Raw genomic sequence first — 18,032 nt, 5'->3', positions numbered from 1 at the left:
TGGTACAACAGGTGTTTTTGTTTGCTTCTTTCGTCTTTCTCTTGGCTCGACATGGCAAAGCGTGCGACTCGTAATCCGAGGGTCGCGGGTTCGCATCCCCGTCGCTCCAAACATGCTCGCTCTTTCAGCCGTGAGGCGTTATAATGTTACAGTCAATCCCACTATTCGTTGGTAAAAGAGTAGCCCAAGAGTTGGGGTGAGTGGTGATGACTAGCTGTCTTCCCTCTAGTCTTACACTGCTAAATATAGCAGATAGCCCTCGAGTAGCTTTGTGTGAAATTCAAAAGAAACAAACAGAAGTTTTAAAATTCACATGACCATTGGTCATTAATCAGGAAAAATAACAATACAATACAGAATATACGTGTTTCACATCGCTTAATAATAATGGTGCTGTTTTGGTTGTAAAACGAAGAATATTTAATACCACAATCCTTCACTGTTTCAATGAAGAATATGTTACTTTGGTTTGTTTCGAATATTTGTGCAAAACTACACATGCGCTATCTCTGCCAGCCGTCCAAAATTCTTTATAACAATCTAAAAGGAGGTCTGGCAGCTAATCAAAATCATCCACCGCCAATTCTGAGTTTGGGATATTTTGATTTAATGATAAAACGAAATGTGATTTTGGCGTATTATTATTACTTTGGTTTGGTTTTAATTTCGCGCAAAGCTACACGAGAGCTATCTGCGCTAGCCGTCCCTAATTTAGCAGTGTAAGACTAGAAGGAGGTAGCTAGTCATCACCACCCACCGCCAACTCTTTTACCAACGAATAGTAGGATTGGCCGTACATCATAACGCCCCCACGGCTGAAAGGGCGATCATGTTTGGTGTGACTGGGATTCGAACCCGCGACCCTCGGATTATGAGTCAAGTGCCTTAACCACCTGGCAATGCCGGGCCTATTATTAATTAATAAGGCATATTATTATTAGACTATAGGAACAAAACTGACATTAACGGATCCTTCAAATATCTGCATCTTTTGAAGAAAGAAAAGTGAGCTGTAATAAATTTAATGTTTTAATAATAAATATTATCACTGAAGAGCTAAGAATAAATATAAACATATGTTTACACTACACACACATATATACATACATACATATGTTATTACATTTGTCTTTATGATTAAAGACCATAAAAATAATTGATGACGTGGGCTCGTACCAACAACAACAAAAAAGAAAAGCTGGTTTTATTGAAAGAAATGACAAGTTCTATTTCACTCAAACACGGACACCACTAATCGAACTTGACGATTTTCACCTCACCCGAACAATTTCACATCTTTTTTCAGTAATTGGTAGCTAACTGAAAGTGTCGTTATCTGAAGGGCGTCAGCTGCCTGGTTACAACTTTTTGACGGAAGACAGAACATGGGCCACGTGAGGAAGTCAGGATATTGATTGGATTTCGGATCGATATTACCATAGAGTTTCTCTTCTTAGTAAGAGGCTTTGATTTGCGTCATCGTTTTCCTTTGTTACCTTGTTCTGGTGCACGTTTTTGTTTGTTTTTTAACTTGTCCTTTTTTTTTTTTGATCTTCGAATTTGTATTCTAGTTCGTAGACAGATTTCATTACACTATTGGCAAACGTATACATTCTGAAAAAGTTGCCAATTTTGCATGAAAGGTCTAAGCGTAGTCGTCTTGAACTTCACTGGAAATATTAGATTTCACATGCATATATGTTATATATAGAACGTTTACTGAGCATTGTAGGTGTCGCTTTTGCTATTCCCCAGTATTTTAACGCGCTTGTGAGACATTATATATCCTTTATTTATTTACATTTTCAAACAGATTTAATCAGTTAACGCTTCTTGACGTGCCTTTCAGTTACTTTCCAATACCAAAAGAGTTGAACGGTTGATTATTTGTAAAATCATACATATCCTAGAAATACGTGGAATAAATTATTAACAGTTAGCAGAGAAAGTATCATGCACCGATACAGTCAAATAATATATATGTGTGTATATATATATATATATGACTACTATAGCAGTAACCCAAGAGAGGCCCGGCATGGCCAGGTAGTTTAGGCACTCAACTTGTAATTCGAGGATCGCGGGTTCGAATCCCTGTCACACCAAAACATGCTCGCCCTTCCAGCCGTAGGGGCGTTATAAAATTACAGTCGATCCCACTATTCGTTGGTAAAAGAGTAGCCCATAAATTGGCGGTAGGTGGTGATGACAAGCTGCCTTCCCTCAAGTCTAACCTGCAAAATTAGGAACGGCTACCGGAGATAGCCCTCGAGTAGCTTTTCGCGAAATCCAAAACAAACAAATAACACATTAACCTAGAAAACAACAAGAACAAATAATTAGAGAAAGACATGAAGGATTTAATCCACATCTTCCAAAAGCATTTCATCATGTTAAAAATGTAAACCTTGCATCTAGGTTTCATTCATCTCACCAGTCATACTAAGCAATGAATATAAAGGTAGAACATAAGATTTCGATGGTTAAATATTGACTTTTCTATTGTAGATATTTTTTATAGTAATAATTCCTGAATAATCCTACAGATGTTCATTTATCATATTGCGACTTAGCAGTTAGTATGACTAGAACTTATAACACCAACATCTGGTTTCGGTACTTGTGGTAGACAGAACATGGACACCAAGCTGTGTATATTTTGCGCTTAACAACAAAAACAATGTACCAAATCTTTTATAAAACGTCCAAACCCCTATTTTTTCTTCTTTTTTTCTGAAGTGAAACAGTTCATAATAATTGTTGACAGCTACAGTTTTGTGCATATTTGTCAAATATTAGTAGTTTATGTTGGCGGACTATCTGGGACACAGTCATGTGAAAAAAAAGTTAGGACACCCTATGAAAGCCTGTGTATTTTTGTAACATTTTTGGATATATAGATATTTAATCTCAATTTTAACAATACTGAGAGATTATAGGAATATAACCGAACAATTAAAACTGAAGAAAAGACTTTTCGAGATCTTCTGTAAATGTAATTCTACAAAAATGCATATTCTAACTGAGGAAAAGTTAAGACACCCCCCACATTTTCTCCCACCCTAAAATGACTCAACTCACACACAGGTGTATCACACCAGGTGCACATTTTGAATGAGGCTTGTCCTATTATAACCTCAGTCATTTAGTTTGGTGTGCTCCTGACTGTTGAAGTGAGAGTGAGCACCATGGTGAGAGCAAAAGAGCTGTCTGAGACCTTCAGAAAGAAAATTGTAGCAGCTTATGAGTCTGGTAAGGGATTTAAAAAGATCCCAAAAGATTTTGAAATCAGCCATTCCACTGTCCGTAAAATAGTCAACAAGTGGAGGGCTTTCAAACCAACTGCCAACATGCCCAGGTCTGGTCGTCCAAGCAAGTTCACCCCGAGAGCAGACCGCATGATACTAAAAGAGGTCTCCAAACACCCTAACATGTCATCACAGGACCTACAGCAGGCTCTGGCTACTGTTGATGTGAAAGTGCATACCTCTACAATCAGAAAGAGACTGCACAAGTTTAACTTGCATGGGAGGTGTGCAAGGAGAAAAACCTTTGCTCTCTAAGAGAAACATTAAGGCCAGACTGAATTTGGTCAGAGATAATGAAGACAAAAACCAGGACTTCTGGAATAATGTTCTTGGGACAGATAAGTCCAAAATTGAATTATTTGGACACCAGAACAGAGGACATGTTTGGCGTAAACCAAGTACAGCATTCCAGGAAAAGAACCTCATACCAACTGTGAAGCATGGAGGTGGAAGTGTCATGGTTTGGGGCTGCTTTGCTGCAGCAGGACCTGGACAGCTCACAATAATAGAATCCACCATGAATTCTACTGTGTATCAGAGGGTGCTTGAGGATCATGTGAGACCATCTGTACGAAAATTAAAACTGAAGCGGAACTAGACCCTGCAACACGACAATGACCCAAAATATACCAGTAAATCCACCAAGGACTGGCTGAAAACTAAGAAATAGAGAGTCCTGGAATGGCCGAGTCAAAGCCCAGATCTTAATCCCATTGAGATGCTGTAAGGTGACTTGAAACGGGCTGTACATGCAAGAAACCCCTCAAACATCTCACAGCTGAAAGAATTCTGCATTGAGGAGTTGGGCAAACTTTCTTCAGACCGATGTCAGAGACTGGTAGATGGCTACAAGAAGCATCTCACTGCAGTTATTTCAGCCAAAGGGGGTAACACTAGCTATTAGGAGGTAGGGTGTCCCAACTTTTTCCTCAGTTAGAATATGCATTTTTGTAGAATTACATTTACAGAAGATTTTGAAAATTCTTTTCTTCAGTTTTAATTGTTTAGTTATATTCCTATAATCTCTCAATATTGTTGCAATTGAGATCAAATATCTATATATCCAAAAATGTTACAAAAATGCACAGGCTTACATAGGGTGTCCTAACTTTTTCACATGACTGTATATATATATGTGTGTGTATGTGTGTATATATATACACATATAAATCTCTTTAGGAATTTATAGAAATTCATTATAATAAATCAGGTAACCACATTAAATTTGGTTTGCCCAAATCTTGGGCCACTCTTTTACCAACGAATAGTGAGATTGACCGTCACATTATAACGCCCTCACGGCTGAAATTGCGTGAGGGGATTCGAACCTGCGACCCTGAAATTGCGAGTCGAGTGCTTTTACCACCTGGCCATCATGGCCTAAATAAGAGAGAGAGACACACACAGAAATTCAGTGTTTAGTTAATAAATATTAATAGTTAAATACACGATATGTTATTACCAGTTTTCTGCTTGTATTCCACACATTTTAAAGTAATGAACAACATGATCTGTTTTATAATAATTAAATATTTAATGGAAGTAAATGAATTATTGTAGCCTTAAAACCAATCAGTATAGCGAGACGATTCTTTAGACACTGACATAAGATTAAATCACTTTCTGTACAGTTTCTTCAAACACTTAGCGTGACTAAAAGCAATCTTGTTACTTTGCACCCTCCCGCCTCTAAAAAAAATGATCTTATACACGAAGTTCTGCTTTACTTCCAGAACCGATAAGGTTGGTGAGGAGTATCCGTACTATATTCCGCGACGGAAGAAATTCTAAGAATTACGTCAACATTACGTTGATTGCATATCGGAAGGGGGAAATGGAAAGGATTTGCTTGCCAAGGATCAATGATGATATTTAGTTTTATTTATTTATTACTTTATATCTCTTAGCTATTACACGTGTGTCTGCAGTTGATCACAAAGTTGCACTTTGGGCTATCTGTGCTCTACCCACTACGGATATCGAAACCCGGTTTCTAGCGTAGTAAGTCGGAATATATTTTGATGTGCCACTTAGTTATTTATGAAAGCAAAAATCAAATATAGCTTACATCAATGTTCCTTGGTGAAATATCTTTTTATGAAGATAAAGAAAGATAAAATTGTAAAACGCTGAGACCTTAAGTACAGGATTAAGTTTATTATATTAAAACAACTTTGAATATTCAAATCAGTTAATCACGTGGTAGCTACAGCCAGTATCAAGTCATTGTGAAATGTAATGTATTAGAACTACATTTAGACATTGTTTGACATTTCGTAATTAGTGCGATGCCAATGAATGTTGAATGTCTTGTGTTCAGATTGGGGGTTTATAGTTTTTAATTCAAATTTATTCTTTTTACTTGATTGCATTGGAAAACTAAGAGATATGGATCAACATGGTACACCAGAACTATCCAGAAAGAGTTCTGCAAGAAAGTACACCCTAGCTTTGGTCGCAAATTGTCGCGTCTTGTAACACGTGAAAATCCACAAAAATAAGATCAGTGGCACGTTCCTCAGGCAACAGTAAGCAACACTATCAAGATGGATCTCAGTGTATAAAAGTTTGATTCCACAACATATCTTTTGAACCTATGCATACCATAAGGCTTAAGAAATTGGATAATGTAACAGATATTTACGCTATTCCATAGAAAGAACTGTAGGTCATGTCAACGGATGCAGAGCTTATGAATGTCTGTGCATTCGCGCTGTTGAAACTATAACTGAGAAACCATCATAATCATGCCCTAAAAGAGCTATGGAAAGGAAGCATGGGGGAGTGACGTACTTTAGACATGACAGCCTCTCAACAAGACCGTTTGGAATATAAACTACAAATTAGGGCTATTTTCAAGATGAGCCTCCAAATTTCTTTTAATATAGCGCACTCAATCTCTCAACATTAATTATATACCTTAAGAACCTCTCACCTCACACACACATACACATATTTGTAGCGCTCTATTTAAACACATATGCATAAAAGGCATGGTTGCATCAAATAATTTTATGAGTTCTGTAAGAGAGGAGATGTAGACAATTTGCAAAATTAAATATATTCTCTTCAAAAAAAGAAACGCAAAAGGCAAAATATGAGACAAATTGTTAACAAGTTTATTCCTGGTAGTTCTGTATGGCATGTGTGAAACTTTGCACATTCACTGCTGAACATCCAAAGTCTGCAAAGGCGAAGTCCACGCTCACTAGGTGAAGTTTAACGTCACTCAACGTCAATAACGAGTATGTCCCCGTGAGCATCAATAACTGCTTGGCATCTCCTGCCCATGGAAGCGATGAGATGACGAATCACATCCTGTGGAATGGCTGTCCACTCAGCCTGCAAAGCTGCTGCAAGCTGAGGTAGAGTCTGCGGTTGAGGTTGTCGCCGTCGCAGACGTCGGTCCAACTCGTCCCAAAGATGTTCGATCGGGTTTAAATCTGGTGATCTGGAGGGCCAGGGAAGAACGTTGATGTTGTGGTGTCTCAAGAAGACAGTGGTGAGTCGAGCTGTGTGAGGACGGGCGTTGTCATGTTGAAAAACATCGTTGACGTTCACCATGATGGGTTGCACATGGGGCCTAAGAATCTCGTCGACGTATCGTTGAGCCGTAAGATTCCCTCGAATGTGCAAAAGGTCTGTTCTGGCATTGTAGGCGATGGCAGCCAACATCATGACGCTGCCACCACCAAATCTGTCAACATCCTGCACACAGTTTGCTGCAAAACGTTCACCTCGGCGACGGTAAACACGAGTCCTTCCATCCTGCCTACGAAGCATAAAACGTAATTCATCGCTGAACCAAACATGCCTCCATCGTCGATGAGGCCATACCCGATGTGCCCGAGTCCACTGCAGCCGTGCTTGACGATGTTGCTGGGTGAGGATGACGCCTCTGACTGGACGTTGAGGTCGGATTCCTGCATCTCGTAGACGGTTGCGTACGGACTGATCGGAAATCCTACGCAGCCCTGATATGGTTGAGGCAGTAGACGTCGCAGTGGTGGTCCTATCCCGAAGGTGACGTAACCGGATGTTGCGATCTTGTGCGGGCGTGGTTACACGAGGTCTGCCAGATCGTGGACGGTCACGAGTTGATCCATGTTGTTGGTGACGATTCTATAACCTTGTGATGGTGCTTGAGTGGACATTCACAGCTCTGGCAACATCTGATCGAGATTCGCCTGCTTTCAAGCGACCAATGGCGTTGTTGCGTTGTGCTTCAGTCAGTCTTGGCGTAACTGTATTGCCTGTCGGTGGCTTAACACTGAGCTATGGAAACCGAGAACCTGTCACTTTTATAGGGATTTTGCACATGTTGCACTTGCAGAACATGCAGATCTCTCAAACAAATTTATTGGACACGCATGCGTTTTGGCGAAAAATCCGAAGTTTTCCTTCGTTGTCAAAGCGCACAACTTTTATTGTCATTGTGGTCTGACAATCAGTGCCTTAACACGTATAACATCACATACTCTGAGCTTGCAACGTTATTACATATATTTTTCTTTAAAATAACAAAAATATCCATTTTGCGTTTCTTGTTTTGAAGAGTATATTACTGACTTTCACAAGATCATAATAGTAAGTGCTCAACCAGTAGGAGCGTATCTACCAATGTCATTTATTTGGTTAGCTGTTCGAAGGTGACTATCAACAATGGCAAAAGAAAACAATACAGTACTAGAAAAAGCACACAGAAAAACTACAGCTTCAAACCCTTGTGACAGTGCGAAAGAAAAAACCAGTGGCTTGAATAAAGTTAAAACAGATGTCAGACAATATCTCTTAACCAATCCTTTCATCGGCGATCAAGACTTCACAAAATATTTTTAATGGTGATCAGAATTTGACTATTTTCAACCGTAATATGTGTGGGACATACAAATACTAGCATTGGACATCTGATAAATAGTCCATAAGCTAGTTACATGAGATTTAAACATACAGGATAACATGACTGCAGTAATGCTTAGATTTAATTATTCGCGTTTTCACCATTTTCTGTACCGATAGTAACGTAAGCATGTTATAAAAAGTACATAAGACACTTAATCCTGATTAAGGTACAAGCTGTTGGAAGCAATTTTATGATATGCGTTCCAGTGGTAAAGATTGCGGTCTTTGGTTCCTTTAAAATGGAACATAACTTAACTGTGGCTTTATTTCGTTGTTGTCAATTGCATTTAATTCGTAATTCTGCACTTCCACTAGATAGGCAAAGACTTTTACCACACAACAAGGCAACAACACTCTGCAGTGACATTTTCCGGAAGTGGTTCAAAGAGCCCAGTGATGACTTAAACAATCATCCTTAGGCAATACAATTACTGGCTGTCAATCCAATTGAGCATCTTTGGGATGAACTTTGAACGTTGCATTCGCTCACCAATCCGTTACTGAGAACTGTGAGAAATTTGCATCTTACACATATACTCCTTAATCGGATGAACTACAATCAAACGAGACCTTCCAGCATCTCGTAGATTTAATGCCACGTTGATTCCAGAGTATCATTATAGGAAAATGTGGGCCAATCCAATATTAGTTTAGTGTTTTGATAAGTAGCCAGGCAGTGTATGCCAATACCAGTATAATTTCTTTAATAACTGAAAACTTCCTTGACACTGACTTCTCTAAACAAGAAAACATAAAACTAAATTACCTAGTTGCTAAATATTGCGTACTATAAAAAAGCACTTATGTATTCTACTTATCATATTCAAGAAATTTAAACATGATTTAAGATTTACACGTAGTATTCGTATTTCAGATACTGTGTTCTCTCTTTGGGATTGAAAATCACTAACAATTTACTTTCAGCGAACATAAACTGCTATTGCTGATAAAATTATATCACAAACGTTTTATTTAACTACGAATCGTTTTAATAAAACTGTGTAAATTAAATATATTTCGTGAAGTCCAGCAACCAAACACTTCTATGTTCCTATGTATTATCAGTAGACAGACCCTCACCTTTTCCTCTCAAACCTAAGTTTTCCAATAATGTGACCCTTTTTTATCACTTAATTATGTCAGTACATACATAATAGCTAAAAATATTTATCATACACTAATTTTTCTAATAACCAAAGGAAGAACTAAATTATCAAAATCTACAAGGATGGACAGAAAAGTCCCCCCCCCCAGAAACGTTAATTTGTTTTATCTTTTATTGAAAAAACGGGAAACTGTATGTTCATAGAACGTATAGGACGATATCTGTTCAAATACAGTCTCCAATCCTAACTTTAACACTGGTTTTCGTAAATACCTGAAGTTTTCATGATTTTAGTTACACTTTCTCATAAAAAGTGTTGAACACCTGCTGTAGTTTATTAGTTCTTCTTATTACAATTAGCCTACAAGATGATCAAAGAAGTTTCTCTGCAATAACCGAACGTAAAAATGAAACTCAAAATAACACAAACCAGTTTCACAAGTTAATATTTAGTTTGTATTCCCTTGGATTTCAATACTGTTCCATATCAACGTGACATGCTTTCAATAGGTTTGTGCAGATATTCCTGAGTTATTGACTGTCATCTTTCTTTGAGTATTTCAAACAGTTCATCTTCCGTGTTTGGGTTGCGATCTCTCGTTAAGCTGCTTAACTCAACCCATATATTTTCAATCAAATTGTTAGCAGATGATTGACCTGGCCATTCCATAACGTCAATTCCCTTACTTCTAAGATATATTTAATGGTTCCACAATTACACAATATTAAAGTGTGTTTTACGTATTCCAAGTTCTATTTCCTTTTTCAGGCTCTTGGATCACCAGCTGGGTTCCAGAATGCAGCGAGGGAGCTGTTAGAGTGGTGTGGTGATTCCCGAGCTTTTCAGAAAGTTTTTGAACAGAACCTGATTAGCTGTTTAACGGTACGTTCAATACTGTAATAAAGATTTACTGGTTCTTCATACGTTTAGGTATTTATTTGTTTGTATATGCAAACATTAACAACTTTGATTAGAGTTGTATCTTTGATTTAATTCAGAAAATATCACGACCATTTTCTTGAAATCTCTTCTTCATTGTTGACAGAAGAAATTCAGAACTGGATAAAATACATCATGCAAAGTATCACTATGTCTATGTCTTAGTCAGTAAGAACTATGGTATTGAGCAAACAGTCTGCTGTGCAATGAATATAGAACTTACAGTGCGTTGACATATTATTTCGCACTGCACTTTCACTCAGTGTAAGTCAAGGAATATAGCTTTCGCTTACAAGGTATCCGGCCTTTAGTAACTATAATTGGATAATGGAAAACCATGAAAATAAGTATGTTGTGCTGGGAATAAAGTGCAATGCTTTTATCAAGTCGTCAAGTTTTACAATAAGTGTAACACCATAGGGATTTTATTAATAACTCTGCTTTACTACTAAAAGTGTTAAAACCCATACCAGTCGCTCTGAGATACATTTTTATTTCAAGTGGGCTTCTCGTCGTCAAGTATATACGTTATGTTGTAATACATAGTAGTTGTTGTTGTTTTGTTAAATATTGATATCACTAAAGGGCCTGGGATGACCAGGTAGTTAAGGTGCTCGAATCGTAATCTGGGGTCGCGGGTTTAAATCCCTGTCGCACCAAACAAATTCACCTTTTCAGCCATAGGGGCGTAATAATGTGATGATCAGTCCCACTATTCGTTGGTAAAAGAGTAGTCTAAGATATGGCGGTAGGTGGTGATGACTAGTTGCCTTCTCTTTAGTCTTACACTGCTAAATTAGGGACAGCTAGCGCAGATAGCCCTCGTGTAGCTTTGTGCGAAATTCAAAAACAAACAATATTACCAAAGAGAAGTTAATACTAGCACAAGATACTCTTGTTACCATTTAGGGCACAGTAACTCGTTGAATCCATCACGCTAATACACCTTTCATAAACAAACAAATTGCTTGTCTGAACCGTCAACAAATTTAGTTTTCTTCATAATTTAAAATACTGCATAATTATGCGAAGATGGTAATGTGTAAAGCAATACTGTTTACATGGCACGATTTGAATGTAATATTATGCAGCTGTAGAATATCAGCATTAAAAATTACATATCATTAACCTTTGACTTTCAAATCCCCCCCGACTTAACAATGTAAAAATTCGGGGTTCGATCCCCTGCAGTTGACACAGCGGAAAGCACAATATGGCCTTGCTCTAAAATAAAGAATTGCAGGTAATTACAGTGAAATTATCTTTTCACTGTTTCTAATATATCACCAACTTGAAGAGGAGACATACGGCCGTGACGTTTATTTCCAACTATAAAATATAGACAAAATTTATTAATCCTTGTAGCCCTTTTATCAAATGCGTCATTCAATATAAAGAAAATTTAGCTTTGTAGTTGTATTTTGATTTTGTTAAAATCTTTACAGAGAAATAGCTAACACCAGGATATCTTGCTAATTGCATTTCCGTATTCGTAAACGTTGTTATATAACTTCGCACAATATTGAAAAAAAATACAATTATTAGCCGATTTACATTGTTCCATGATTTTCACTGTTTTTGTATGTATCTTTATGGGAATTTAAGAAACAGGATATTCGAATCCATTCAGTTCCTTTGGCGTGTTTCCTGGTAATACAGGACGTCCCAAAATGCGTATACCAAAAACAAAGTTGAATAACATTAGTATTATTAGAGTTAACAACAAAACTGAAAACAAAATGCACTCTGAAAGCGTGCAAGTTTTATTTAATTTAATTAATAAACGTATACATGTCTTCTATCAATCTAGTTATGCATTCTGAGAATACGATTTCCAAAGTGGCTGTAAAGACGGAAAAGACAGTATCACGGGTTCAATGTTTCAGTTCCTCAAGATTTCTTGGTTTATTATGGTAGACATTAGTTTTCATAAAGCCCCCAAAGCAAAAAGACACAAAAATGAACAGGGTTAGTCCTGAAATCTGCGATAAAACATTATAATTAACAATGTAAAATAATATAAATAACTGGAATAATAATGAACTCCAAGCAAACTTACAAGCCTTCAAGGAGATATTTTGTTTTGAATATTATTGTTATCTCAAATGATAAAACAGCTATTAAACTTTCGTTTTGATATATACATTTTAGGACACCCTGTACATTCTTAGGTAAAGTTTTCTATCTAGCTGTCTACAAAATTGGAGTGGTTAAAGGTTTTAAAACAGTTTTACATAAACGTTTCTGAATGGTTATTGTATATTGTGCTATGCTGAAAGTATACATGACAGTAAATGTTTGAATTTTACAAACATATTTTCTAGTCTAATATCTCAATACTTGACATAACTCATCAGTTTGAAAGTAAATTATGCCATATAAAACGTGGTACTTTCAAGTGTTTTCACAATAATTTCCTATGAAGTTTAGATAATCAAGATGATATACATTAATTTCTGGTAAACTTTAACAATATTAAACGTAAGTACGATTTTGTTATTATGGTAGATTAAAGATGGTTGAATTTCAAATAAATAAGTAAAAGCTCCACATCTCTATCTGTCGTTTGGCCGGTATGTTTAACCAGTAATTCTAAATATAAATATTTTCCACAACCAATTTCTTCTTCATATCAAACCTCATTTGGAAAACTAATTAATTCATGATGTAGCTGATTTGTAGATTTTATTATGTTTCTTTATTTTGCATGTATTACATTGTTGTGAGGTTTCTATTTTCAGATGTTTAATACTGATACAATTAAAGTGTGAACCTAACTGGTCAAAGAAAAAACTAAAGTCTGAAAAGTAAATACAGAATGAAGCTAACTAGTCAAAGAAAGAAGCTAAAGTATAAACAGTAAGAACAGTATGGTGAAAACTAGTTAAAAAAAGAAACTAAAGTATAAACAGTAAATATAATATGAAGCTAACTAGTAAAGAAGTAAAAAATACAGTAATATGAAGCTAACTAGTCAAAGAAAGAAGCTAAAGTACAAACAGTAAATATAATATGAAGCTAACTAGTCAAAGAAAGAAGCTAACGTATAAACAGTAAATACAATATGAAGCTAACTAGTCAAAGAAAGAAGCTAAAGTATAAACAGTAAATACAATAAGAAGCTAACTAGTCAAAGAAAGAAGCTAAAGTGTGAAAAGCAAGAACAGTATAAAGCTAACTGGTCAAAGAAAGAAGCTAAAGTGTGAAGAATAAGAACAGTATGAAGTTAACTGGTCAAAGAAAGAACCTAAAGTATAAACAGTAAGTATAATATGAAGCTATTTAGTCAAAAAAAGAAGCTAAAGTATAAACAGAAAATGTAATATGAAGCTAACTAGTCAAAGAAAGAAACTAAAGTATAAACAGTAAATATAGTAGTTTAAACAGTAAATATAATAAAAAGCTAACTAGTCAAAGAAAGAAGCTAAAGTATAAACAGTAAATATAATATGAAGCTAAATAGTCAAACAAAGAAGCTAAAGTATAAACAGTGAATACAATATGAAGCTAACTAGTCAAAGAAAGACACTAAAGTATAAACAGTAAGAACAGTATGATGCTAATTAGTTAAAGAAAGAAATTGAAGTATAAACAGTAAATACAATATCTAGCTAAATAGGCAAAGAAAGAAGCTAAAGTATAAACAGTAAATACAATATGAAGCTAACTAGTCAAAGACAGAATCTAAAGTATAAACAATAAATACAATATGAATGTAACTAGTCAAAGAAAGAAGCTAAAGTATAAACAATCAATACAATATGAAGCTAAATAGTCAAAGAAAGAAGCTAATGTATAAACAGTAAATACAATATGAATCTAACTAGTCAAAGAAAGAAGCTAAAGTATAAACAGTAAGAACAGTATGGTGAAAACTAGTTAAAAAAAGAAACTGAAGTATAAACAGTAAATATAATATGAAGCTAACTAGTCAAAGAAAGAAGTTTAAAAATATACAGTAGGTTCAATATCAATCTAACTAGTCAAAGAAAGAAGCTAAAGTACAAACAGTAAATATAATATGAAGCTAACTAGTCAAAGAAAGAAGCTAACGTATAAACAGTAAATACAATATGAAGCTAACTAGTCAAAGAAAGAAGCTAAAGTATAAACAGTAAATACAATATGAAACTAACTAGTCAAAGAAAGAAGCTAAAGTATAAACAGTAAATATAATAAGAAGCTAACTAGTCAAAGAAAGAAGCTAAAGTGTGAAAAGTAAGAACAGTATGAAGCTAACTGGTCAAAGAAAGAAGCTAAAGTGTGAAGAATAAGAACAGTATGAAGCTAACTGGTCAAAGAAAGAACCTAAAGTATAAACAGTAAATATAGTATGAAGCTAACTAATCAAAGGAAGAAGCTAAAGTTTAAACAGTAAATATAATAAAAAGCTAACTAGTCAAAGAAAGAAGCTAAAGTATAAACAGTAAATATAATATGAAGCTAAATAGTCAAACAAAGAAGCTAAAGTATAAACAGTGAATACAATATGAAGCTAACTAGTCAAAGAAAGAAGCTAAAGTATAAACAGTAAGAACAGTATGATGCTAATTAGTTAAAGAAAGAAATTGAAGTATAAACAGTCAATACAATATGAAGCTAAATAGTCAAAGAAAGAAGCTAATGTATAAACAGTAAATACAATATGAATCTAACTAGTCAAAGAAAAAAGCTAAAGTATAAACAGTGAGAACAGTATGGTGAAAACTAGTTAAAAAAAGAAACTGAAGTATAAACAGTGAATACAATATGAAGCTAACTAGTCAAAGAAAGAAGCTAAAGTATAAACAGTAAGAACAGTATGATGCTAATTAGTTAAAGAAAGAAATTGAAGTATAAACAGTAAATACAATATATAGCTAAATAGTCAAAGAAAGAAGCTAAGGTATAAACAGTAAATACAATTTGAAGCTAACTAGTCAAAGAAAGAAGCTAAAGTATAAACAGTCAATACAATATGAAGCTAAATAGTCAAAGAAAGAAGCTAATGTATAAACAGTAAATACAATATGAATCTAACTAGTGAAAGAGAGAAGCTAAAGTATAAACAGTAAATACAATATGAAGCTAACTAGTCAAAGAAAGAAGCTAAAGTGTGAAGAGTAAGAACAGTATGAAGCTAACTGGTCAAGGAAGGAAGCTAAAGTGTGAAGTGTAAGAACAGTATAAAGCTAACTGGTCAAAGAAAGAAGCTAAAGTGTGAAGAATAAGAACAGTATGAAGCTAACTGGTCAAAGAAAGAACCTAAAGTATAAACAGTAAATATAGTATGAAGCTAACTAATCAAAGAAAGAAGCTAAAGTTTAAACAGTAAGTATAATAAAAAGCTAACTAGTCAAAGAAAGAAGCTAAAGTATAAACAGTGAATACAATATGAAGCTAACTAGTCAAAGAAAGAAGCTAAAGTATAAACAGTAAGAACAGTATGATGCTAATTAGTTAAAGAAAGAAATTGAAGTATAAACAGTCAATACAATATGAAGCTAAATAGTCAAAGAAAGAAGCTAATGTATAAACAGTAAATACAATATGAATCTAACTAGTCAAAGAAAGAAGCTAAAGTATAAACAGTGAGAACAGTATGGTGAAAACTAGTTAAAAAAAGAAACTGAAGTATAAACAGTGAATACAATATGAAGCTAACTAGTCAAAGAAAGAAGCTAAAGTATAAACAGTAAGAACAGTATGATGCTAATTAGTTAAAGAAAGAAATTGAAGTATAAACAGTAAATACAATATATAGCTAAATAGTCAAAGAAAGAAGCTAAAGTATAAACAGTAAATACAATATGAAGCTAACTAGTCAAAGAAAGAAGCTAAAGTATAAACAGTCAATACAATATGAAGCTAAATAGTCAAAGAAAGAAGCTAATGTATAAACAGTAAATACAATATGGATCTAACTAGTGAAAGAGAGAAGCTAAAGTATAAACAGTAAATACAATATGAAGCTAACTAGTCAAAGAAAGAAGCTAAAGTGTGAAGAGTAAGAACAGTATGAAGCTAACTGGTCAAGGAAGGAAGCTAAAGTATGAAGAGTAAGAACAGTATGAAGCTAACTGGTCAAAGAAAGAAGCTAAAGTATAAACAGTAAGTATAATATGAAGCTAATTAGTCAAACAAAGAAGCTAAAGTATAAACAGTAAATACAATATGAAGCTAAATAGTCAAAGAAAGAAGCTAATGTATAAACAGTAAATACAGTATGAATCTATCTAACTAGTCAAAGAAAGAAGCTAAAGTATAAACAGTAAATATAGTATGAAGCTAACTAGTTAAAGAAAAAACTGAAGTATAAACAGTAAATACAATATGATGCTAAATAGTCAAAGAAAGAAAGTAAAGTATAAACAGTAAATACAATATGAAGCTAACTAGTCAAAGAAAGAAAGTAAAGTATAAACAGTAAATACAATATGAAGCTAACTAGTCAAAGAAAGAAGCTAAAGTATAAACAGTAAATACAGTATGAAGATAACTAGTCAAGGAATGAAGCTAAAATACAAACAGTAAACAAGTCTGTCGGCTGAGGCGGAGATGGAGACAACGAACATGCTGTACCAACGTTACTCCTTAAGACAGTGCGATATAAATCAATCGATTTCAGACTGGTATATACAGAACCGATAAGCTGAATATATATTATGAGATTTAATACGGGAACTTGGTAGCGTTTATTTAAATAAGTCATTTTGTTTCACCAGTTTTAAATAAAATACACAAATGTTATTTTCATGATGAAACCTATATCATCACTGATATGCTTTAAGATTTTGTTTTCAAATTAAACAAGTTATAGAATTATTAAAACAAATTAAAAATAAACTGCAAGGTTTCCGAGTTAATTAATTAATTACCAGTCGTTTAATGAAATATTGATAATTTGAAGCAATACATACCTCACCGTTATTAGTACTACCCTCTTTTAACTAAATATATCACTTGTTGTATCTTAATATGAAGCAAAATGTTTACGGAAATTACACCACGTTTACTTCGTTTTCAGTATACCTTTGCGAACCATACATTCAAACTGTAAATAATATGTGTTAATATTAAGAATAAACGATTTTCACGACACAATACACTCGGAGGTAGAATGGTCAGATATTGTACAGAATGTTAGAATAGTTCACCTGTGATGTTACCGTCTTTAGTGGCTGTTATAATTTGTTCACTTCATTGGTCATTAGAATGACACTTGCTACTATCTACGTGTGTGGTATCATGTAATATCATAATAACACCGAGAAAAATAAAACTTCATTGTCTTTCATTCGTTAAGCAAAAGGGGTATTTGGGTGTCTGACTCATTAAAAAGAAAAGTGTTTGAGTGTCTTTCACCAATTAAACAAAGGAGAGTTTAGGTGTCTTTCAGTCATTAAACAGAAGAGTGTTTAGGTGTCTTTCAGTCATAAAATCGAGGGGTTTTTGGGTGTTTTTATGCTCATTAAACAAAGGAGTGTTTGGGTGTCTTTTATTAAACAGAGAGGTACTTGGATGTCTTTTACCCATTAAACAAAGGAGCATTTGGGTGTCTTTTATTAAACAGAGGTACTTGGATGTCTTATACCCATTAAACAAAGGATCATTTGGGTGTCTTTCACCAATTAAACAAAGAGATGTTTGAGTAATACTGAAATCATTCAGTTTCAGTCTTTTCTTCTTGAAAAAGTAGACTGCTGAGAAAAACGCTAACGTGTATGTGATTTCCAAGTAGACATTTCGAGTTATGTGTACAGCGCAGTAGAAAACGAAGAGTAAATAAAATACATAA

At 34.6% G+C, this 18,032-nt stretch overlaps 1 protein-coding gene across 10 annotated transcripts in view; it reads left to right on the top strand.

Moving 5' to 3' along the window:
- The window catches only part of LOC143256056 (zinc finger MIZ domain-containing protein 1-like), a 181,290-nt gene that overhangs the window by 70,971 nt on the left and 92,287 nt on the right, over nucleotides 1–18,032 (top strand). For all 10 annotated transcript variants that reach the window (XM_076512720.1, XM_076512721.1, XM_076512710.1 and 7 more), the window contains one exon: nucleotides 10,085–10,198. In XM_076512720.1, coding sequence (XP_076368835.1) covers nucleotides 10,085–10,198 — 114 coding nt within the window. The remainder of the gene's footprint in view (nucleotides 1–10,084; nucleotides 10,199–18,032) is intronic.

The sequence above is a fragment of the Tachypleus tridentatus genome, chromosome 7 (genome assembly GCF_004210375.1).
Source record: "Tachypleus tridentatus isolate NWPU-2018 chromosome 7, ASM421037v1, whole genome shotgun sequence".
Classification (NCBI taxonomy): domain Eukaryota; kingdom Metazoa; phylum Arthropoda; class Merostomata; order Xiphosura; family Limulidae; genus Tachypleus; species Tachypleus tridentatus.
The sequence above is the reverse complement of the archived record's forward strand: the minus strand, read 5'-3'. Positions and strand labels throughout refer to the sequence as shown.